The sequence below is a fragment of the Cebus imitator genome, unplaced genomic scaffold, assembly GCF_001604975.1.
Source record: "Cebus imitator isolate Cc_AM_T3 unplaced genomic scaffold, Cebus_imitator-1.0 Scaffold439, whole genome shotgun sequence".
Classification (NCBI taxonomy): Eukaryota; Metazoa; Chordata; class Mammalia; order Primates; family Cebidae; genus Cebus; species Cebus imitator.
This window is the reverse complement of record NW_016107754.1, coordinates 1,573,725-1,598,259: the sequence shown is the minus strand read 5'-3', so window position 1 is coordinate 1,598,259 and position 24,535 is coordinate 1,573,725. Positions and strand designations below refer to the sequence as shown.

The window sequence follows — 24,535 nt, the reverse complement described above, 5'->3', positions numbered from 1 at the left end:
TCTTCACAGAACTGGAAAAAACCACCTTAAACTTCATATGGAACCAAAAGAGAGCCCACATAGCCAAAAGAATCCTAAGCAAAAAGAACAAAGCTGTAGGCATCATGCTACCTGACTTCAAACTATACTACAAGCCTACAGTAATCAAAACAGCTTGGTACTGGTATTAAAACAGAGATATAGACCAATGAAACAGAACAGAGGCCTTGGAGGCAATACAACAGATCTACAACCATCTGATCTTTGACAAACCTCACAAAAACAAGCGATGGGGAAAGGATTCCCTGTTTAATAAATGGTGTTGGGATAACTGGCTAGCCATGTGCAGAAAGCAAAAACTGGATCCCTTCCTGACACCTTATACTAAAATTAACTCCAGATGGATTAAAGACTTAAACATAAGATCTAACACCAGAAAAATCCTAGAAGAAAATTTAGGCAAAACTATTCAGGACATATGCATAGGCAAGGACTTCATGACCAAAACACCAAAAGCATTGGCAACAAAAGCCAAAATAGACAAATGGGATCTAATTAAATTGCAGAACTTCTGTACAGCAAAAGAAACAGTCATTAGAGTGAACCAACAACCAACAGAATGGGAAAAAATTTTTGCAATCTACCCATCTGACAAAGGGCTAATATCCAGAATCTATAAAGAACTAAAACAGATTTACAAACAAACCCATTCAAAAGTGGGTGAAGGACAGGAACAGATACTTTTCGAAAGAAGACATATGAGGCCAACAAACATATGAAAAAATGCTCATCATCACTGGTCATTAGATAAATGCAAATCATAACCACATTGAGATGCCATCGCACACCAGTTAGAATGGTGATCATTAAAAAATCTGGAGACAACAGAGGCCGGAGAGGACGTGGAGAAATAGGAACACTTTTACACTGTTGGTGGGAGTGTAAATTCGTTCAACCATTGTGGAAGAAAGTGTGGCAATTCCTCAAGGATCTAGAAATGGAAATTCCATTTGACCCAGCAATCCCATTACTGTGTATATAGCCAAAGGATTATAAATCGTTCTATTTTAAAGTCACATGCACACGTATGTTCATTGCGGCATTGTTTACAATAGCAAAGACCTGGAACCAACCCAAATGCCCATCAATGACAGACTGGACAGTGAAAATGTGGCACATATACACCATGGAATACTATGCAGCCATAAAAAACGATGAGTTCATGTCCTTCATAGGGACATGGATGAATCTGGAAACCATCATTCTCAACAAACCGACATAAGAACAGATAATCAAACACCACATGTTCTCACTCATAGGCGGGTGTTGAAGAATGAGAACACATGGACACAGGGAGGGAAGCATCACACACTGGGGTCTGTTGGGGGGAAATAGGGGAGGGACAGTGTGGGGCAGAGAGGTTGGGGAGGGATAACATGGGGAGAAATGCCAGATATAGGTGACAGGGGGATGGAGGCACCAAACCACATTGCCATGTATGTACCTATGCGACAATTCTGCATGATCTGCACATGTACCCCAGAATCGAAAGTTATATATATAAAAATATTTGCAGGAAAAAAAATTCTCGTCCATGCAAGGACATCAGCCCTAAACAAACATGATTTAAGACTTAGAGTTGAACACCGGCCATACCTTTTTTCCAAACTCTCTTGCTTTAATCTTGAGTTTATTGACTTGAGATTCTGCCACCTCTGCCCTTTCCTTCACTTCATTCAACTCATGTTGCTGCTTCTTGTACTTGGATAGGTATTGATTGGCTTGTGCTTCCTATAAAAATAATAAAGAAATCTCAATGCCTATCTAGTCAGTTTTTTTTTTCTGTTCTGACATGAGAAAGCTGAATAATGTGAAAAGAATCTAAACTTCTCAGTATGGAATGAGATATCTTTTTTTGGTATGATATATTGGGATTCAGACTTTCTAGCAGATATAAGATCCATTTTTTTATAACTTTTGTTCCCTGGAAATTCAAAACTTAGTTGGCACTTTCCATCAACTGGATACAGCAGAGCTCTCACAGAAGGAAAATGTGCTGGAATAACCACAGTTGTTTGTTTTGTCATCAGTTTAACATCCTATTCTACCTCTGAGTAGAGAGGGCTTGTCTTTAAAATTATATGGGTCAACAGGTAATTATTGATTGGACCTTGGGCTAGAACAAGTAGTGTTTTAGGCCAAATCACTGAAATAATTAAAATGACTCAAGAGTTAAAACTAGGGATAGATCAATATATATGGCACTTATCAATTCTCTGTAGTTATGGATACTGATCCAGGAATGGCAAGTACATTTCAATTTATGGGTTTTGTCCACAACCATATCCAGGATCATCAAGAACAAATACTGTGACCCATGTTTATGTTTACCCAAGGTTTTGCGGTGAGGGAGGCCCCAGGGTGGACTACCTTGCCAAAAACTGCCTTCCCTACAAGACACCCTGCTTTTATATGGCTTATTTCTTGCAGTGTACCTGTTTGGGTGAAACCACAAAGGTAAAGGAGAAAGCTCTGGCTTCCTGGAGGGAAAAGCCATACACATTATTGCCACGGGTGAGAATTCTAACTTAAGGAAAAAAATGAGAATGAGCAGACTCTAAGCTGAGCTGGCCCTCTGACAAGCTGCTTGCTTAGCTCAGGGCCACAGACCTCCCTTAATCAAAACAACGCTGGGAAATCCATGACGCTCCAACTTCCCCAGGCACTCACCGCCACCTGGACTTGCTGCTTGTAATTTTGTACTTTCAGCTGAAGTGTATCCATCTGAATTTGCATCCTGCTCAGATTCTTCTTGTCTTCCTCTGCCTGCAATGCATAAGGCATGTATGGGAAGGTGATTCAGAAGATCCAGCTGTCTACATTGGGATAGCCTCATGAGGAAATAAGGGTTAGGGAACTTTATTAAACTTCATCTCAGAGTTGTGATTTTAAAAATGGGTTTAACTCACCCAAGTTCCAAGAAATTAATAAATAGAACTGTCAGCACTAAGAGTCATTTGTCCTGATCCACCAACCTTTGTTGAAATAGGAGTTAAAACCGTTAGGCTCTGTTTTGGTCTTCAGTCTTTCCAGCTCAACTAAGCTACATCTGCCTGAAGCTATATCTGCATACTTAAAATGAGTAATTAATTATCTACCGCTATATTGTACTTTAAGGTGGTGGGGGAGTGTATTCCAGATGAGAACAGCTATAGCTTTACCTATAGCTAAATAAAAAACTATATATTTAGCAGGAATGAACTGCATTGTTATAAAAGCCACATATTCAAAACTGAAAAACAATTGCTCATTCAAAACAACTATTCCTTTAAACTTCCTAATTGACTCTTGGCTTTGCGTAATGGAACAATTCTGATGCAGGCATCAGCAGAGACAGCAAAGAAGATTCCACAAACTGTGGGAAGCTTGGTGTGCCCATTCCTACTGCCTCAATTACAATCCAGCCTTGGGCGGGAGAAAGGAAGTCTGGTGGCTTACTGTTTCTCAGCTGTGCCCCACAGAGCCTTTGGTATTGCAGGGAGAAAGGAGGATGGATGCAGGCAGGTACATAGGGGCTCTGCCTGCGCCCTCTTTCCTCACGCCCCTTTAACTAGAGTATTGCCATGTTAGCACTATTGAACTTTTCAAAGGAAGAAAATATCTCAGTTTGCTCAGGGTTGAGAAGCTGATTCAATCAAGAAAGATCTACTTCTGCTGCTTAAATTTTTTTCTGGCTCCCTTTGACCTATTCCCTCAGATATCAACTTTTTTGGCGCTTTCGTGTTCCCCCTATTTACCTTTCATTCCCCGAGCACCACGAACCCACTCCAACCAGGTCACATTCCCCTGCTTCCCCAGAGCTCCTGCTTATTCTGTCCTCCTTAGGTTTAGCCAAGCTGTTCTCATCATCTGGAATGCACCCCCCACCACCTTAAAGTACCACATGAAAGTAGATATTAATAATTACTAGTTTTAAGCATTGGGAGGCAGAGATGAATATATATAAAAGAACCTAGTTGGGGAACTGAGACAAGTCTGGTTCAAATAAAACCCCTTCTTTGTTTTTATCTGCCTATCCCTCAACTTGTTAGGTTTATAAAATTCAAAGATTCATAGCATTATTTGCTTACAGTAAATTCTAAAATCAATACAGGTTTAATTGCCAATAATCAGTTTACTGAGAGGAGAGCAAATTGGTAGCAAAGGAGGCCACAGAGAAGAAAACTGAAAAACGCTAGAAATGTTTGCTGACGTTACTGACCTTCGTCCCACTTGGGAGGGCAAGGCCATTGATGTTAGACCTAGGTTCCCATCTCAGCTCTGGGGCATTGAGTAACTGAGGTCACGGCTATGCACTTCCTAGATTTCCCGTTAAGAAAATAACTTGCCATTCAGCTGTGAGAAGTGCAGTTACCTGATAACCTCCAACTGCAGTGCCTTTGGGACCTGCCACAGCATTAGCACTGAGGCCACACACTTCCCAGGCAACCCCCAGGCAATAGCTGGTCATAGTGGAGTCACCAGAGTCTGGCCATTTCTGTCCAACATGGGAGTCCTTTCTGGGCAATCTTTGTGCTGGAGACTTGCCCAGAGCTGCGCTACAGTCTGAGGCTCTTCCCATCTCCTCTTCCTCCCTCAGCCTGGCCTTCTACCTCTCTGCCCCATCCCGCTTGCTTGCATCTTCATCTTTCATAGATGTCACTTCTAACAGATCTCTTGTACATCTCACTCTATCCTGGCATTTGGTTCCGAGAGAACACTCTCAACACAACAAGTTAACCAAATTGTATTTCCTTGTCCCTAAAAATGATACTGTATTCTTGACTAGATGTGTAAAGATTAAATGTTATCTACACAGATTTCTGGATGAAGGAGGCAGTTGATGGCAGAACCGAGCAGGTGGGTGGAGAGTGAGGGGCAGAGGAACGATCTTGACGTTCTATGGTAATTGCAAGTTCTTAATCTTATGTTCTGCTTTGTAGCACATTTTTCTAGGGGCTAGAGAGAGGAAAATAGGTTTCCAAATGCTAGGGGGATACAAAAGAGTGGGTAAATGCTGCGTGTGGATCAGCCATAGAACTGCCATGGAGTGGGGTCACACTTGACTCCTTTCCAGCAGTAGAATCTTCCCAGAGGACTTTTCCTAAGAAAATCTTAGTTGTGTCCCTTTCAAAATGACATTTTTAATTGCACCTAGGAATGGGCTTTCATAAAACACCCTGTCTCCTTGTCCTGGTGGTTATTTTGATGATTGAATTGACTCAGCATTAACCTTGAACATTTCAAAACCAAGTAACAGGAAATATGGAGTGTCCTCTAATGTCTCTTTAAACTTAGAGGGTTTAGCCGAATAGATATTAGCTGATTTGGTGGCAGAAAAGAGGCCGATCTAAGCACTGTGCAAACACTTGGAAGAAATTAATAAATGTACCTCATACTAGTACATGAGAAATGCTATGATTATTACAATGAAGAAACAAAAGTAAGACACGATAGAACAAGAATGCATTCCATGGGACAATGAAAACCAAAAAAATATAACCTTGATTTTTTTTGTTCTATAATGAAGTTGTTTAAAGAATAAAACAATATTAATAATCGATGGGAAAAAAGAAGAAAAGGCCAGACGTGAAAGCAGTATTTCACTCCATCAACATGGGTGGCCTCTCTACCCTCCTCAAAAGAAAAGTAGAATTGCAATCCTTTATGTTCCCAAGGTGTTTACTTACTTAGCCACACATACCATGGGCCCACTCCCCACTGGCTTTGATATACGTAGCATGGTCTAAAGAAGTGTCAGACTAACTCATCTTACAAAAGGAGCCACTTTGTAATAAAAGAGCTGTGCGAGTAGCTCATTTCATCTTAATTAGCCCAAGATGATGCTTCTGAAGTGCCGTGCCTTCTTATCTATCCTTTCTGCTGCAAGGGAAGAAGACTTTGACATCTTTAACAACCCAGCCTCAGGAACCAGAATCAAGACTGGCAGATCTTTCATTGGTATTGTCAAAGAAGCTGTAAAAATGGGTGCCTAAAATGAATTTGCCTCTGTATTGGAATAAGCTATCATGTGCAGTGTGAGAGGGCTGGAAAGTGACTTCTAGCATCTGTGTTCAACAATGGAAATCAGGCATCTACTGTGTGACAGGCAGATGCCAGACCCTAGCGGGGAGAACAATGCATGTCCCTGCCATCAGAGAACCTATGTCGACTGAATTAGAAAGAAAAGGGAAGCAATGGTTGAAAGTGAAAATGCAGATGATATTTTTACTTTAGAAATGCGTTAGTTACTTATAAGAAGTCTGCCCCCCTCTTTTCAATTATCTGCTTGAGACCAGTGGTAGTCAACAGGTTAGACTAAGAAAACTTCAGAGGTCTCTCTGTGGTATTTTCTTTCCACCTGGCACCAGCAACAGTGTCCTCAGTGGCCTTGAGTGTTTGTGCAACCAGAAAATAGGAGTAGAAATGCCCCCCACTCCAATTTAGTCAGCATCCCATGTAACCTGCCAGCTGGGTAGCCACCCCAGGCCTCTGCCATTAACTTCATTTACACATTGTTCTCACTCAGCCACTCACAGGAAGGCTTCTTTATGAAAGCACTGCAAACACTATGTGTGAAAAAATACAGATGGTATAAATAGCTTTTCACTTCTAATTGCAACTTGCCACTCACATTTTATTTCCTGAGAGCTCTGAAAAGAGACCGATCCAAACCACTAATAGCACAGGAGCTCTGGGAGGGTGAGTCAGTGTCTACTGCTGAGCAAGAACAAAGATGAAGAGAGAACGGTAGGAGTCCCAGAAGGCCATTTCAGGCTTGAAGGAGTACGTTTCTGCAGGGTAGCGCCCAGCCAGACAAACGGGAGGGTTTCCCGGAGTACCTGATAGGTCAGCTCTTTGATGCATCGCTCTAGTCTGCGGGCTCCCCTCTGGGCCTCTGCACTGCGACGGATTTCACCCTCCAGTTCACCTTCCAGTTCATGAACCTGCAACCAAAACGTGACCTCAGACCACACGCTGCCAGCAAGGCTGGTATTCTATTTGCCAGTTGGCACCATCAATTGAAATACAGCAAAGTAGTCAAGGGAACATGTTTACACTCTGTTTCTGGTAGTGCTCAAACAGGGCAATGTCTCTGGGAAAACTCTCAACAAAAGTGAGATCGTTTATGCGTTCATAAAAAAACTGCTTAGACTCTGAAATATGTGAAAGGCTCATTCACATAGACATGAGAAGCTTCTTGAATTACAAAATCACACCCAAAGTGTATGTATGAATGTATATGTAAGTATAGAGGGTAAGCAATGTGCAGTCCACTTGAGGATTAGGTCAACATACTACCTAATCTTAAGCTGCTTTCCCTACGTTCAGCTCTGACTCTCAAAAAAAAAAAAAAAGAAAAAAGAAAAAAACTCCACCAACTAAACTGTGGCACAATGCTTCTTTAAGGTCTGTGCATTTTAGAAGAAATAAGGCAATTTTGATTGGTAAAAGAATATCAGCAATTAAAAATTCTACCTAATTCAAAAAAAAAAGAAATCAGATGCTGAGTTTATCTCACAGACATGTCACCCATAGCCCTGCAGTCCTGCTTTGTGGGAAAGCTATCATACAGGTGAACTGCCTGCAGCCTTATATAGTCACACAAACGAGCTTAACGTAACATTCATTCAACGCAGGTGCCTACTACATACCACACCCCAGTGCTAGGAATATAGCAGTGAACAAAACAGACAAAAATCTCTTCCCTGAATTAGCATACATTCTAATGAGGGGAAGCAGACAGACAAAACAAAGTAAAATGTAGGCTATGTTTGTTGGGGATAAGTGCCACAGAGAGAAATAATGCAGGGGAACAGGTAGGGAGCTGATGTTGGCCTGCTCCTGTGCCTGGGGAGCTTTTTTCCTGCTTTCTCCTTGACTCCAATGCCACCTTCTGCAAAAGGCCTTCCTGAGGACAGGAAGGCCAGTGCCCTGAGGCACCCATGTGCCTAGCACATCTGACCTCACCTCTTACTCCCCACTGCAGCCATTCTTCCCTCCTGTACCTCCCCAGAGACGTGCAACATGAAGAGACGGGAGCAAGTGTGCGACTTCCCTGTGGATGAAGCCCATTTAAAGCAGTCTTCCGGCACCTGTCATATAGGAACTTGACAGTTTTGTCTGTCGGGATGTGAGCTAATATAGGCCCCTCTACTTTTAAGCACTTGTTAAGAATTTTGGGGGATTTAAAAAAGTGATTAAAACGCCTTGGGGAAAAAAAACTGCTTTACTAAAGCAAATCCCACACATCATGTAATTCCACCTGTAAATACTATTTGATATCATTCAAACAGGTTATGGTGGTACTATGGTTGCATCTTTAAGAATATTAGGCTGAGAGCAATGGCTCACACCTGTAATCCCAGCACTTTGGAGACTGAGGTAGGCAGATCACTTGAGGTTGGGAGTTTGAGACCAGCCTGACCAACATGGAGAAACCCCATCTCTACTAAAAATATAAAATTAGCCAGGCGTGGTGGTGCATGCCTGTAATCCCAGCTACTCGGAAGGCTGAGGGAGGAGAATTGCTTGAACCCAGGAGGCAGAGGTTGTGGTGAGCCGAGATCGTGCCACTGCACCCAAGCCTGGACAAAGAGCAAAACTCCATCTCAAAAAAATATATATTAACCATAATTCCTTAGTATTATCTGATATTAAGTAGCTCATTGCTGGTTGTTGCTACTGAGTTATCACTGGTTCTAGTTTTTAATAGTGAATAAACAGCAATTGAAAATAAAATCCTGCAATCTTAAAATTGAGTTGAAAAAACCATTTTCATGTATTTTTTAGGGGAATAATGCATACTTTTTAAAATTTTATACCTATATGCCTTTTCTCGCTAAAATCTTGGTTCTTATATATGTCATTGGATAAACCATAGTTTTACTGCTAATGGCAATTAAATGTTGGTATTTTGAAGTTATAAATGCATGCTTTTTGTCATTCTTTTGTAATTTTGTCCTTACATTGAGGGATATAAGAACAAAACACTATGTTTAAAAGTCACTGAGAATAATTCTTACATGCGTATGTTTAGTGCCCCCAACTTTATATATAGTTAACTTCATTTGCCTCCACTGGTGTTAAAATTTTAGAACTGCTGAGTTTTTTTAAACTTGTTAAATAAAAAATATGCAAATGATTTATATGATTTTCCAATTAAAACAACAAGGTACATTAGGAAGGTCCAATTGTCATCTATGTGTTATCCTCTTATATAGCTATTTTTATTTTGTAATTTATCCTGTTACCATTTCATTTTGAAAATATAAGCAAATGTGTACACCTTCATATTCCCCTGCTTTCTTGAAAAAAAGGGTATACACTTTCTACACTGCCCTCGCTTTTTAATCAGTATGACTATATGGTGGTACCTGAAATGGACGTTGGTATCCCATTGTATGGATATACCATAAATGTGCAAAGGTGATAGTTTATTTTTCAGAGGCTCTTTTGAACAATCGAATCCTAGTTGAATATTCTTTCCATTCTCGTAGCATTTATCATATGCCCTGTATGTAGTCATTAAAATTGATTCAATAATTTTACAAATCTTATTTTCAAGATAAGTTACTACTTGTTTTTAAGCTCCCTGAAGGCAGACGCTACCTCCTTTCTGTCAGTCCTTACTGTATCTTCTCTGAGTCTTTCTTGGTCATTGATGTAGTTGTTTTCCCTCTCCTTTATCTGGCTGTCAGAAAACGGGCATTCTCTGCAGAAAAAATAACAGGAGCTAAGGCAGAGAAGCAAGACTGTCAGGGGTGTGTTTGGAAACAGCAGGTAGCCCTGGAGTGAGAGCCTGGCTCTGGTGAGGTGAGCAGGAAAGGCTGTATTGTCACTTAGCAAGAGGGAAAGCAGATTTCATCTAGTCCAAGGGAAGTCCTATGTGCTTACCCAAAGTCAAGCAAAGAATAAAGGCATATATTGAGATCTAACACTCTTAAACGTCTGAAAGTGCTGAAGCAAAAGTGATAAAGGATATATGTCTTGGGGGGTGAATATGGTGTCACATTCCAGGGCAAAGAGCCCTTGAATTGGGGGCTGTCAAGCTCTCATGATTACCCAAAATCTTACCCTGGATTCTAGTTTCTGAATTTGCTTTCTACTCCCCATCAGGGCCGTCTGTTCGGCTTCCGCCAGCCTTTTTTTTAAGTCTGTAATTGTCTGCTCCATATTTTCTCTCATCCTTTCCAAGTAGGCAATGGTGTCTTGCTTCTTCTTCAGTTCTTCTGACAAGTTTGCTGCCTAGGAGGGTATAAAAGGGACTGAGCTAGTTCAGCAATCAATTGATCTTAACACTTTTACCCATGATCTTCAGTTCCTGGTCTTACTGGCTGCCACGCCTTGCCTCTGTATATGTGATCTTTTCCCATGATAATCTCCCTAACCGCTACCACCCTTGACCCCTTTGTTAACAATAAGGCAATAGAGACAGCAGTAGCTACAGGAGAGAACAGGGTAAGGAGTGGTAGAAACAGACCAAAGATGAAGAACCATATGAACATTATCACACAACAGCTGTAATAAAAGAAAGACAACCAACTGAAACTGAATGAAGCACTGGGACGATTTATTATTTAATAAAGTACTGGCATCATGTTAATGCACCAGCAAAGGTATGGAGAAAGTGCCTACAAAAATCCTTCACATCTCACTTCTGTAATTCTGTGATTCACTACACAAACAAGTTTGGCTCCAGGAATTTGGCAGTAACAGATGCTGTCACTGCCAATAATATGGCATGAAAAAGGTTAATTGTGAAGCCTACTCTTGGCTTTGGCTATGTGTACGAGGGCTTGGTGTCTCGATGCAATCATTAAGAAGTGTTTTGAGAATCTCTAGGTGCATTTAATGTAAGAGCATGGCTCTCACAGACAAAGCTTTTCTGTCTATCAGGTTACCAACCATCTGCAGAATTTAAGTGTGAGACTTCTACGCAGATGGTGAGGGCAAAGAAAGCATTACATTCTGTGATGTGGGGTTGGGTCTTAGAGCTAAACTGTGGGAGGTTTGCAGGGTAGGGGTAAGAGATGAGTTCACTTTTCAACAGTCAAGAAAATGTTATCTAGGCAAGATTAAGCGGACAGCGTCTTCACAATGTATGATTGCATAAATTTATCAAACAGGAGCAGAAGCTCTTTTTATTCCTTTCTACCTGTGTGGATTTTCATAAATGTTACACATATTGTTTTCTCCCTTGGCCGTCAAACATCTTCAAGCATTTATATACCTCATTTTCATCAGAGATCAGAATATCTGCCTTGTATCAAGGCAGAATATCAGCCATTTTGTATCAAAATGGCTGAGTGACAGGCATGACTGTCATTCTTAGAGGGGGCCGGATTCTACAATGATTAGGTGGTTGGGATTTGGTGCAATGGTTTGTTTAGTTCCCCAAGTGCTGAATAACTTGAGCAAATGTAGACACAAGCTCTTCACCTCCTTTGAATTTTAAAATGACTAATGTAAAATGTAAGCAAATGTCCTGTCTCCCAGTTTAGTGGGGTGATCTGCTTCCCTTCATGTGGCAGGATCAGGGCTGTTGCTTGTGGTTGTGCATTTGATGGGCTGAACAAAAGCCCTTGATGGAGAAAGGGTGAGCAGAGACAGAAACCAAACCTGAGCCCCACCCTCCAAGCTCTGGGACCTTCAAAGCTGTATCCGCCACACACAAACCTCCCCCCTCCACAAATATATTTTGCCCAGTGGTACCTTCTGCTAACCATGCCCTTTGAGAGAAGTGCTGCATCTGCCCACAGGGGGTGCCCAGAGGGTGGCCTTTTTTCAGTCCCCACAAAGGTGCACCAAAGCTGGCAGCCAGCTCTGAGCTCAATGTCATTTAGGAAAATCACTGCCATCAACAACTGGAAAATAAAGAAAGTACAGCAGCCCTGAAACTCTTTTTTACTAACCTGATTTTGCTCTTCAAGCAGTAGTACAGGTTGTAAAAAAATAAGTGAATTAAGCATTCTTTCCAAATCATCATCATAAAACTGTTATAGACCCCAGGAAAAATAGCTATTTGTAAGAAAACACATAAATAATTGTCTCTAGACACTAGATATATTGATTCACAAATGAAAAGTGGCTTAGCCGAAATAAAAGAAGACTCCTGCTTTTATATGGTTTTGCTTATAGCAATTCAGCTGCTCCTTTTCATCACCATAGTACATTGGTGGGGAGGAGCTAATTGGCCTAATTTTTCAAAATGAGAACAGAGACGCAGAGAGGTCAGCTTACCTCCTCTTGGCTGTATGGGGTATCAGTGGAATACCTTTTGGCTGCAGATGTGCACCCGCCCCTTGGCCACTGTGTCAGTGAACTCTGGGAGACAGGACTGAGTAGGCAGTCAATGGACCCACCTCAATGGCTGCCTTCTTGGCCTTCTCTTCTGCATTTTGACACTCCTGCACCATCTCTTCAGTTTCTTTCTGCATCCGGGAAACGTCAGCCTCCAGTTTCTTCTTCTGGCTGAGGAGGCTTGTGTTCTAAAGAAAAACAGCATTCCTATTAGGCAAGTAAAAATCAGCAATGCAAATGCGAGCTGGTCTGTTCAGAGCATGCAATGGGAGTCAGCTCTGACCAGAAGCAAATTTTATTATAGTCAGCCATATTCACTTACACAATGCTTCCAATCCCTAAAGGCTTTTGCCATCAAACTTGAATGGAAGGGATTTCACCCATTGCAGGTTCAGGATTAAAGAGGTGGCAGCCTGAATCTGAAGGGAGGAAGGGTATCTAGATAACCTACAAGCTCAAAACATGTGTTTGGTTTTCAACGGGTTGAGGAAATGTTTCTCTGCCATTTGGATGTGGTAGAAACAAGTGTTCTGGAGCAGAAGTTGGGGTAAACTGCAGATATCTGAGGAGGAGAGGTTGGGAATGAAAATCATAACTCCCAGCATACTGCTCCAGAAACAAACAAAAAAATGCCTCCTCTTTACCTACTTCCCTTCCTTTCTTCCTTTACAGAGAGGAGGTGAGGAAACTGGTTCAGAAGGAGCCCCTTCCTCCAGCCCTTAGGAACCCTCGTTACAACGGAGGATTCTGTGTTCTGTGGTTGGTGCTGCCCTAATTCTTTCCTTCCTGAGTTGTGACACTAGAGGCCAAATATCCTTTTGCTGTTATTCAGTCTGTGTTTGAAGCCCAGCTTTTCTGAGAGTGTGAAAACTCACAGTGTATATAAAAAACATAGGCTTTCTATTTTTTATTCCTCCTTTCACTTTATCCATTTCACATTCACTTGCCTCCAGCTAGTGCCTTTCTCTGTAGCAGGATAAAAACTTGGAAATAGAAGGATATTCCAAGCCGGGTATGGTGGCGCATGCCTGTAATCCCAGCACTTTGGGAGGATAAAGTGGGTAAATATCCTGAGCTCAGGAGTTTGAGACCAGCCTGGGCAACATGGCAAAGTCCCATCTCTACCAAAACTTTTGCTAAAAATAGCCAGGTGTGGTGGTGCACACCTGTGGTCCCAGTTGCTCGGGAGGCCGAGGTGGAAGGATTGCTTGAGCCGAGATTGCACCATTGCACTCCAACCTGAGTGACAAAGGGAGACTCCATCTCAAAAAAATAAGAAAAACACAAAAATAAAATAAATTATATGACATTCCAGCATCACTGGTCCCATCTACCCCACTTTCTCTATGGCATGATGAATTTTTATTGAGACCCCCATCCTTTGTCCTTACGGAGAGCCAGGCCCTGTATACCTCCATGGTTTCCACTGCCATGGCCTGAGAGATGGGGTGAAAATAAGTTGTATTTTCTTGCAGTGTTTTCTGGATGCTTACAACATAGACCACATAGAAACTATTCTTTGCAGAGGAAGACACAAGTACAAATACTAATTTGTTTGTACATAGAATCATTTAAAATTTGCTAGGGAGATAAGGGTTTCAATCTCTGCAAACTGAATTACCATCTAATTTATTTATTTGATTTATTATTTATTTATTTAGTTAGTTAGTTAGTTATTTTGGAAAAGGGGAGTTCGGGGGTGTATTGCCGAAAGGGAATCTAGATTGTCACAGCTCAGGTCTGAAAAAGGCACTTGTAATCAAAGATAAGTTTAGCCTCATATGTTGGTTCTAGGCTAGAGGTGTGGAAATGCAGGAGGTAGCTAAGAAAGCTCCCTAAAAGGATCAGTGTGTTTTGCTTGATAATGTTCTAGTAGCAGGAAGGTGCCCCAGCATGGTTTAGGCTGGGGAGAGATCCTTGTGAATAACATAATATCACCTAGACCAGTGCTGGGCAAAGGGTAGTCTTTGTATGAGCAGTAGCACCTGAGAACTTGTTCACTTTCTAGGTCCCACTGCACAGCTTCAGATTTAGTGGATCTAGGGTGAGATCTGAAAATTTACATTTTTATTTTAGGGATTCTTATATGTACACATCAAGTTTCAGGAACTCTGCCCTAGCCACCAGGTCTCTATTGCCTAATTTTCTTCTTCCCCAAATCCTCTCCTCTCTATGCCTGATTTTTCTCTAGCTGACTCTCATCTCTCTCTAAGCTAGTGACTTAGCATCATATTGGATCCCAGTGGTGCATTATCATATACGATATGCATGGCAAATGATTTGTTACCAATAGCAATTAAGTGCTATAGACCAGCGACCCCCAAGTCTTTTGGTTTCATGGAAGAAAATTTTTCCACAGACTAGGTAGGGGGATTGGGTAGGGGATGGATTCAGGATGAAACTGTACCACCTCAGGTCATCAGGCATCAGATCCTCATAAGGAGCATGCAACCTAGATCCCTTATAGGAGCAGTTCACAGTAGCCTTTGTGCTCCTATGAGAATCTAGTGCTTCTGCTGATCTGACAGGAGGCAGAGCTCACTCCCTGCAGCTCACCTCCTGCTGTGCAGTCCAGTTCTTAACAGGCCCCAGACCTGTACTGGCCTGTGGCCCAGGGGTTGGGGAGCCCTGCTCTAGACAGTGGATGACTTACTTTTTTAAAAAGTATGTAATCCATTTTGTAAGAATCCAACTCATTGTATTTAGATAAACTTTCTTGAAGGAGAAAAACAATGTTTGAGTTAGCCTGTTGGGAATTACATATAACCTACAGACTATCTGTTCTATACTACATGGTACCCAGATGGGATTGTGCCATATGCATGGACACAGAAGTCAAACTGTAGGCACAAACTAATTACAACATCTTTCAGCAGCCACATTTCTGGTTTATACATTCTTTTATCCGGTATTTTTCAGTGGGAAGACAATTGGCATTCTGGAAGGGGCAGTTCCTTGGGATTATCCTTCACCTTGAAGCGGTTTTGGTATCTCTGGACCCTGCTCACTAAATGCCAGTGGTACTTCCCAGTCATTGTGGCAACCAAAATGATCCCACGGATGTTTCTAAATGCCCCAGAGTGCAGCAGTTCTGCCCCTAGGCGCTTTAATCCGTCCTTCACAATAATCACCAGAGTAAAACTTCCTAAAATGCAAATCAGATTAACTTCACTCTTAGCTACTCAAAATTCTCCAGCAGGCCTCCATGGGCTGCAAGATAAAATTCAAACTCCATCAGTCTCAGGTTCAGGGTCCCTGGTGGCCTGGCCGTACCTGTCTCAGCATGAGTTCTGCTCCTTCTGGCTACCCACCCTATCCTCCAGCATGTGAATTTCCCGTAGAATCCCAAACTGCTTCTCCCCACCCCCATGCCTCTGCCTTGACTTTTCTCTCTACCTGGCTAGCTTCTTACACGTCCTTCATGACTCAGATGAAACATACTGTGCATCTACCTAATTCTTGGATTGTCAGGGAGGGCTTTCCGTAGGTGTGTGCTTGCTCGATCATTATACTCTTAAAAGTGTACTAGGTGATGGGTAGGAAGGCAGCAAACCACATTGCCGTGTGTGTACCTATGCAACAATCTTGCATGTTCTTCACATGTACCCCCAAACCTAAAACACGATAAATATATTTTTAAAAATCCAATCTGAAACTGCAAAAAAAAAAAAAAAAAAAAAAAAAAAAAAAAAAAAAAAAAAAAAAAAAAAAAAAAAAAAAAAAAAAAAAAAAAAAAGCTTGCTACAATTGTTTACTTTGATCTTCACTTTTTAAGGACAGTGGAGACATTCTGTATCTATACCATGCAAACCTGTCCAGGTTATCGGGGGGGTGCCCTATAAACACTTACCACACAACCCACTTACTATAGATGCTTGTCCTAGTAACTATGGCTTCTTCTGATTCTAGGAGAAGAAGGATCTAAGGATTCTTACTTCATGTCACTTACATAACCTTCCATTAGAAGCCAGAGTCTGGACAGCTTGTCATATGTCAGCTGCCACTCAGAATTGTTAGAGCCCTCCTGGCTCCAAGGCAGCAACATTCTTTTTATCCTGGGATGCTGGGGAAGCACGTGGCTTAGTGGGAGCAGGAGAACCAGGAGCAGGACTGACTGGTTCTGGAACATTAAGGACATCCAGCATCCTGGTGATGGATGCCCTGAAAATCCACTCTTCTGGCACAAGGCTTATCGTTATGGGTTGAATTTTGTCTCTCACACACAAAAAAGGTATGTTGAAGTCCTAACCCCCAATTTCTCAGAATGTGACCTTATTTGGAAATAGGGTCTTACTTTGTTTAAAAGGAAGCTGGGAAAAAAGGAGGCGGGGGGTAAATTAGTTAAAATGAGGCCACTAGGTTGGACCTTAATCAAATGACTGGTATCCCTATAAAAAGTGGTGATTTGGACAGTGACAGACCCTTGCAGAGTGAAGATGCTGTGAAGACACAGGGAGAACACCACGTGAAGGTGAAGAAGTGGACGGATGCATCCACAAGCCAAGGAATGCCAAAGATAGCCAGGAAACCACCAGAAGCTAGGAAGGGGCAAGGGAGGATTTCCTTACAGGTTTCAGAGGGAGCATGGCCCTGCTGACGCTTTGACTGCAGGCTTCCAACCTCCAGGAATGTGAGAAAATAAACTTGTGTTGTTTTATGCCACCCTGTTTGTGGTACTTTGTTATGGCAGCCTGAAGGAACGAATACACTTGAGAGCAAACGAAGAGTATGACCAAGGCTCTGCTGCGCAGGCTGTCCCTGTGCTTCACAGGCACATCCAAGACTTCACAAGGCAGCTGTACATGGTCCAAGGCTGCCCCAAGCGTGGGGACCATGGCCTGGAGATACAACTCTGCTAGAATAAAATGGTTATCTTTCTTTAGCAGTTTCAGAGTACACGCAAGGATTGACTGAGAAAGCCAACTGGCCCAGGTAATAGGGAGAGTACATGGGTCCCACCTGGGTGTAGAAAAGACTGATTTTTTCTGTTGCTTCCAGGAGCTCTCGTTCTGACAGCCTGCAGCCACGCTCTGTCTGCTCTTGCAAGGACCTTAGTTCCTCTAGTTCAGACTGAAGAAGAGAGTTGCGCCGCTCAGCCATAGCCACCTGCTCCTTCAGATCACTGTTCAGTTGTGTGCTGTCATCCAGCTGCATTTGAAGGTCCTGGGAGAGAAAAGATGGGTGTGGAGCACAGATCCCTCTAAGTTCAACATGGACTATGCACCTATGCATTTGTGCTCTGACCATAGTTTCACGTATTTGGACACAAGCATGCTCCTTCTCTCTGGCAAGATTAGATTTGTTGTCCTCATCTGTATTGCTGAACACAATCAGAAACATTTTCCACCCCTCTCTACCCCATCTTACAGCTTTAAAATACCTTGATTTGAATCTGAAGCTGGCCCAGGGATTTGGTTGCCTCTAACACCTGCCGGTTGGCACAGCAAAGCTGGAGTTCCATCTCATTGAGGTCGTCTTCCATCTTCTTCTTGATCCGGGTTGCCTCAACTCTGCTCTTAGCTTCAGAATCCAGACTAGACTGCAGGTGGTCAATGGTACACTGCTGTTTCCTCCTAATTTGAAATAACATTTGGAGTGGGGGAAATGACACCCACAAATTAATGAAATTTACCTGCTAGGTTTAAAACAGTACAAGAAACAGACAAAAAATTCAAATCCGAGAAAAATTTTAAGTAACTAAAAAAATGAATGTAAGGGTTTTCTTTTTTTTCTTTTTTTTTTTTTTTTTTTTTTTTTTTTGAGACAGAGTTTCACTCATGTTACCCAGGCTGGAGTGCAATGGCGCGATCTCGGCTCACCGCAACCTCAGCCTCCTGGGTTCAGGCAATTGTCCTGCCTCAGCCTCCTGAGTAGCTGGGATTACCGGCACGCACCACCATGTCCAGCTAATTTTTTGTATTTTTAGTAGAGACGGGGTTTCACCATGTTGACCAGGATGGTCTCGATCTCTTGACCTCGTGATCCACCCGCCTCAGCCTCCCAAAGTGCTGGGATTACAGGCTTGAGCCACCGCGCCCGGCGGGTTTTCATTTTAAAACAGAGAGAATGCGAAGTTAGGTTAGTGAGTGTATGTCCACCATAATGGACTAAGTAAGGTTTTCAGACCAAATTCCCTGAAGAATCCAGGAGAATACCAGAAGCTTTTCAAGGTTCCTGTGGGGAAGCTTTAGTTTTATCTGAGATTCCCTAAAGGATGGTCTAGGGCAAGCACCTGGGTTTCCTTGGACGGCTAAGGATGAAGGAAGGAAGCTCTTTCAGACAGCCATAATATTTAAACTACTTTCAATGGTGAAAAATACCTGAATAAAGCAGGAAAAAGTCACTCAGGTTAGAACAATTCCTGAGATGCAGCAATACTGCTATAATAGCCTGGAGACACAACTCTCCTAGAATAAAATGATTATCTTTCTCTAGGAGTTTCAGAGTATACCCAAGGATTGGCCGAGAAAACCAATTGTGTGATATTGAATTACTTTAACACTTTATATTAAAACTAGAACTAAAAACATGTTTGCAAAGTGACAGAAGAACAATAGCTATGTGTTTAGGATGGCAATAGAAAACAACAAATTTGGGGAAACCATAGGAACTTTTATTTCCCAAACTGTTTGTAGTTTGAGACCACGTGACTGGACTCTGGTAAGTGCACTGTGGGCAGTAATGCAGTTCACCATGCCAGGGCTGGCCCATAAGACACGTTCACTTGTGAGATCCTGCACTCACCCTTCCCCATTTTTACCAAACTTGATGGCCACATGTGGAAGGTCATGAAATCACAAAATGGAAAGAACCTGGGTCTTTTAATGACTTTGAATGTTATCGGCCCACTCTTCAGCCTACCTCACATTGGACTCAGACATAGGCAAAAATCAACTTCTGCTTAAGTCATCAGGATTTGGTGGTTAGGACAGTTTAACTGCTGTAATTAACACATGCCCTGTTAAGCCCAAATCATGAAACAGGGAGCTGGTGCTGGACAGATAATAGAGAATAGAGGAGGCAAAAGCCTTTCTATTCTTCTTTCTCATAGAGTCTATCTGCACAAATTAGATTAGATCAGAATTACATTCCAAGTTGAATTGTCATCAAACCAGTCCTGAGCTCTGCAAGGTCAATCAAGAAGGCATACAGGCTGGGCACGGTGGCCCACGCCTATAATCCCAGCACGTTGGGAGGCCAAGGCAGACAGATCACTTAAGGTCAGGAGTTTGAGACCAGCCTGGCCAACAGGGTGAAATCCTATCTCTACGAAAAATACAAAAGTTAGTTGGGTGTGGTGGCGGGTGCCTGTAGTCTAACTACTTGAGAGGCTGAGTCAGGAGAATCACTTGAACCCAGGAGGCAGAGGTTGCAGTAAGCTGAGTTCGCACCATTGCACTCCAGCCTGGGCGACAGAGTGGGAATCTGTCTCTAAATAAATAAATAAATAAATAAGAAGGCATATGGCCTACAGGGGGAGGAGAGGGGTCAGAGTTTGAAGTTGATTGACAGGTGGAGGTGCTACTTTTCATGACCCCCATTCTGCCCGTCGGTGAGGGAGGCCTCAAAGCAATTATGGAAATGTATAGAAATTAACTCTGTCTGGCTCCAGAGCCCAGTGTGAGCACCTGTCCTCTGCCAGCCCCCTCTTCCTGGTCCTCACAAGCTGAGGTTGGTATCTCATGCCTATCCTTAGGCTCTGGGCTTTTGTTTGGCTTCCAGATCAGAATTCTATAGGGATCCTAGTACATAAGTTCATATGGACTTTTAGGGACTGTATTATGTGTCCCTCCCAAAATTCATATGTTCTTGTCCTAACCCCCAAGACTTCAGAATGTGATATTTGGAGATAGGGCCTTTAAAGTTGTAATTAAGATTAAATGAGACTGTTAGAATGAGGCCCTAATCCAATGGGACCAGTTCATGTCCTCATAAGAAGAGGAAGAGACATAGGGATGCATGTGAACAGAGGAAAGAACAGATGAGAACACAGTGAAAAGGTGACCATCTGCAAGCCAAGGAGCGGCCTCGGGAGAAACCAAGCCTACCAACACTTTGATCTTGAACCTTTAGTCTCCAGAGCTGTAAGGAAATACATTTCCACTGTTGAAGCCACACATCTGTGCATTTTGTTATGACAGCCACAGTAAACCAATACAGGGATGCCCACATTCCACATCACCAGAAGCTGTCAGACACTTAATCTGTCCTACACTGGGAAACTCTCATTTTTGCCACAGCAGACTCTCCTTACACAGAAACACTGAAGCATCCCCAGCCTGATGTCAAAATCCTTTGAACAGAAATACGTTCTACTTAAGCAGACAAACTGCATGTTTCAAACTACACTTTTCCCACAGTTGTTTATGAAACTTCACAAGTGCATGCTGACAAGTAAAAAGTGTGATGGTTTAAGAGGCATGGGTATAATATAGTCCTGGAGAATGGTTGCTGAACAATCAACACATTTCATACAGAGTCAAGAAATCTTTAAAATGAAAGCTCCCTCAAGTACATTCTTTAAGAAAAATGATGTATTCAGGACCAAGGGCAATATAGGAAGAAGTGCCTTCTCTTTCCTAAAATGTAAAATATAATTTAAGAAACCAAATGCAAAGAAAAATCAAGATGACAGAACTTTGAAGAGCTAATGATTTTAAATCATTCGCTCATCATTTAAATCACTGACAATCCAATAGGTCATTTATTTCCCTCCAATATTGTTCATCTATGTCGGAGAAATAGGAGATTTTTTTTCTTAACCCAAATACGCATGAGCTAGCTTTAAAATAATTAACAAGTTATTTTGCTACCATGTGAGTATGAGATTCTAATTTTCAAAGACACTTGAAAATATTTGACTTAAAAGTGGGAAAACTTGTGAGCATATTCTGGCAGAGATACCCTCAGACAATAAAAGAAACCAAGTCAGATGGTGTATATAAATTAAGACCACATGACAAAGTTTGACATGACTGAGTTCAGAGAAGTGGACTTTACAGAAGGAAAATACAATGGAACATTATTGCATACTTGAGGCTCTAGGCCAGGGGTGGGAAACCTATGGGCTGTGGGCCAAATTCCACCATACCCGTTTATTTCCTATTCTCTATGGCTGTTTTCAACCTACAACTACAGTGTTAAATAGTGGCCGCATCTATGGCAAACAAAACATGTATCTAGCAAAGCAGAAAATATTTAACATCTGACCCTTTAGAGAAAAGGGTTGCCTAGCCTTTCTGTTGGTGATCAAGCCAAAACAAACAAATGCAATACGATAGAATAAGGAATTTCAGTGCCTCATTCCCAAAAACCCCTCTCTGGGTTTGTCTGAGAGAGCAGGATATAGCTCAGAAAGACCACAGCTGTGAACCAGAGTGATGACTCTCACATTTCAACATTTCCTCCAATCAGAGAATTCCCTGAAGATGCAGGATGCACCTGACCAACATTTTGTCAGCCTAGTCTTGGGCCATGCAGTAGGGCTTGACTAACATGGCAATTATGGCAATGAGTTGGCCTTCAAGCTGGCCTTGTCCTCTGTGTCTAATAAGATGGGAAGATCAAGTCCAGCTACCAGCTCTTCTTCTCCTTCCATCAGTGACTGCATTGTCATCTCCCTACCTCTACCTACGCCAACTATAACATTATTTATTTATTATAGAAATAAATAGAATACTCTATCCAAAATGTCTATGAAGCCCTGACTAGAATATGAGGTAGTGTCTGGTGAACACTAAGCATTCCAATATCTGTTGACCAAGAGAAACATATCACACACATCTGCTTGTACTTTTCACCACCAACAGGCCTCCAGGCTGGGCTCATTCAGCATCAGTCCTCACCAGAGTGGAAGAGAGGGCCTGGCAGCAGAGAATGAGTTGAATGAGTTACCTGGTTTGCGGTAGTATCAAGATTTTGCCTTTGCCTTTGGGTCTCTTTCTCTTGCTTTCTTGGTCCCTTTGACTTACTTACCAGGTCCTGTCTTACCAGGATCCTTCAGTTTCTGTGGAGTTAATGATCGGTTATATGGGCATTGACCTTGAACCTGATCTTGCCCTTGGGCAATATTTTCCTTGTTCTATAACTTCCCTGGCTTATCCTTGATTGTTCAGAATCTTGTGCTTGGCTTATATATATTTTTTTTCTTCCTGGTATTCTACTCAGTTTCCTTAAGATGCCCTGCTAGCCCCAAAGTCAAATTAAACTATCAGACTAAACCAAGGCATTTCGATACAATCTGTGCTCAGAGTAGAAAGGGCCTGGGCTAGTATTTGTGATATCTTGTAAGATAAGCTCATCTTTTCTTTCTGGATGTGCCTATTATAGTTATTATGAATCATTAAATTTTATGAATAGCTGGTTCCCTGCCTCCAGCCCGCCCCTCCTTTCCTCAGCCCCTTCATGGCTCACGCCTGTTCTTCAGTTCTTTCTTCTTCCAGCCCTAGCTCTTTGGATCCCTGGCTTTTTTTCACACTAATATTATTATAATTGGCAAACTGCTCTATGACATTCAGATGTACCTGACGAGACACAGGCTCTCTGAGGATTCATTTCTCCTCAGCTGGGTTTATTTATAGGTACAGGTCTGATATTACTTGAAATCAGTGTTATTTGTTGCTTTTTTAAAATCTGCACAAGGAGACATTCATTTTGATTCCTTGTGGAAATAAGTAGGGCAAATATCAAGGCCCAAGGTTTTTGCCCTTCATCAAAAAAATTCTTTCAGACACTGACTCAGAGCCTCTTAAGTAGATCAGAATTGCTCACCACAGTCAGTCCTATAGAAGAAAATGCCAGTGAGTGAGAGCAAGGATAACACAAAGCACACAGAGGGCCAAATTTGGCTTGACATCCTCATTAAAAAATTGACCCCCTTGAGAGTTTTGTCTAAAAATGGGCTATGGGAAAGAGGTCAGTTCAATTGAACATGTTAACAGGGTTTTTTTTTTTTTTTTAACTGTTTAACAAATACATTGAAAGTAAGTTGCCAGTTGAACTTCAGGCTCAAATGATTTTTCTTTCTGACATATGGCATTGACTTAAGGGAACAGATTAGATAATATAATCATCGTTAATTCCGAGTGTTTATAATTGTGCCTTTGATCTATAGCATGTGAAGTGCTTTGCGAACATCAGCCTACTGATCTTCCTCACCACCTCCTGTGACATGTAGGGGCTGCTTTTATCCCCTCACTTCACTGAGAAGCTAAGAAGTGGAATGTCTGAAGTCATCAGCTTGTTATGAAAAAGCTAAGAAAAAATTCTGCAATCCATGAGTCCTGTCTAATTCAGTTTCCTGATTATGAAGACTCAGCTGCTTTAACAAGGATTCAATAAGCAGCTTAGCTTTTGGCCTCTGCTCATCTTCAGACAAACTGTACCCTACAGGTACAGGCAGGGGTTATGTGAAAACTTCACTCTCATCTGAAAGTACAGCATTGAATTTTTTGGCTTTTTCTCCATGCCTCAGCATTTTTAGTCAATTTCTTAATGCCAAAGAATGTGGCATTATAGGGACACTCAGACAGTATACACAGTCCTTATACATATAATCATTTATATGGTAATATTTTGAGTCTCCCATGAGAGTAGAAGCTCCTCAAACATAAGAAAATTATAAAATCTGGCAATAATTGTGTATAGATATTCCTTTATATTAATAGTCATGAGCTAGTAAGCTAGTAAGTGCACCACTATTAATATAAAGGAATATCCATACACAATTGTGTATAAGGGAATATCTATGCACAATTATAGATATTGTGTATAGAAAAATCTAATATAGAGTTACACTAAGAGCCTCTGGTAATACTCCAACAGGGGCCATAAAAGCAGCTGGACATAATGAGCTCTGTTTAGTCAAGGATTCCGAAATACATACTTGTTACACATCAAAATCATCTTAAATACCTAAAATTTTCTATTTCTTCATCTTTCTCTGAAAGCTTTCTTTCAAGTTCTGCTTTAGCTTCCAATAGTTCAAGCTGGAAACGAAGAATCTTGCTTTCATTCTGTTCCAGGGCTCCCTGGAATACATAAATAAAAAGCATAAAATGAAGTCCACTTTTAGACAAAATTTTATTTTTTTCCCAAAGCCTATGTGGCTAATGTGGCTCTCTTAGGGTTACTGGAAGAGATACAGGTTCAAGTCAGGTTCCTAGAGATTGCAACAGGGTGAGACAATCAACTGCTTTCATTTGTCATTTCACTT

General features: G+C 41.7%; 1 protein-coding gene across 1 annotated transcript in view; it reads right to left on the bottom strand.

The window, feature by feature from the left end:
• The window catches only part of MYH15 (myosin heavy chain 15), a 181,044-nt gene that overhangs the window by 13,823 nt on the left and 142,686 nt on the right, over positions 1–24,535 (bottom strand). Inside the window, exons 35-42 of the mRNA XM_037732018.1 lie at positions 24,235–24,350; positions 17,702–17,894; positions 17,281–17,484; positions 12,384–12,509; positions 10,096–10,266; positions 6,861–6,965; positions 2,710–2,805; positions 1,636–1,770 (exon numbers count right to left, since the gene is read on the bottom strand). Of these exons, the coding sequence (XP_037587946.1) occupies positions 1,636–1,770; positions 2,710–2,805; positions 6,861–6,965; positions 10,096–10,266; positions 12,384–12,509; positions 17,281–17,484; positions 17,702–17,894; positions 24,235–24,350 (1,146 nt within the window). The remainder of the gene's footprint in view (positions 1–1,635; positions 1,771–2,709; positions 2,806–6,860; positions 6,966–10,095; positions 10,267–12,383; positions 12,510–17,280; positions 17,485–17,701; positions 17,895–24,234; positions 24,351–24,535) is intronic.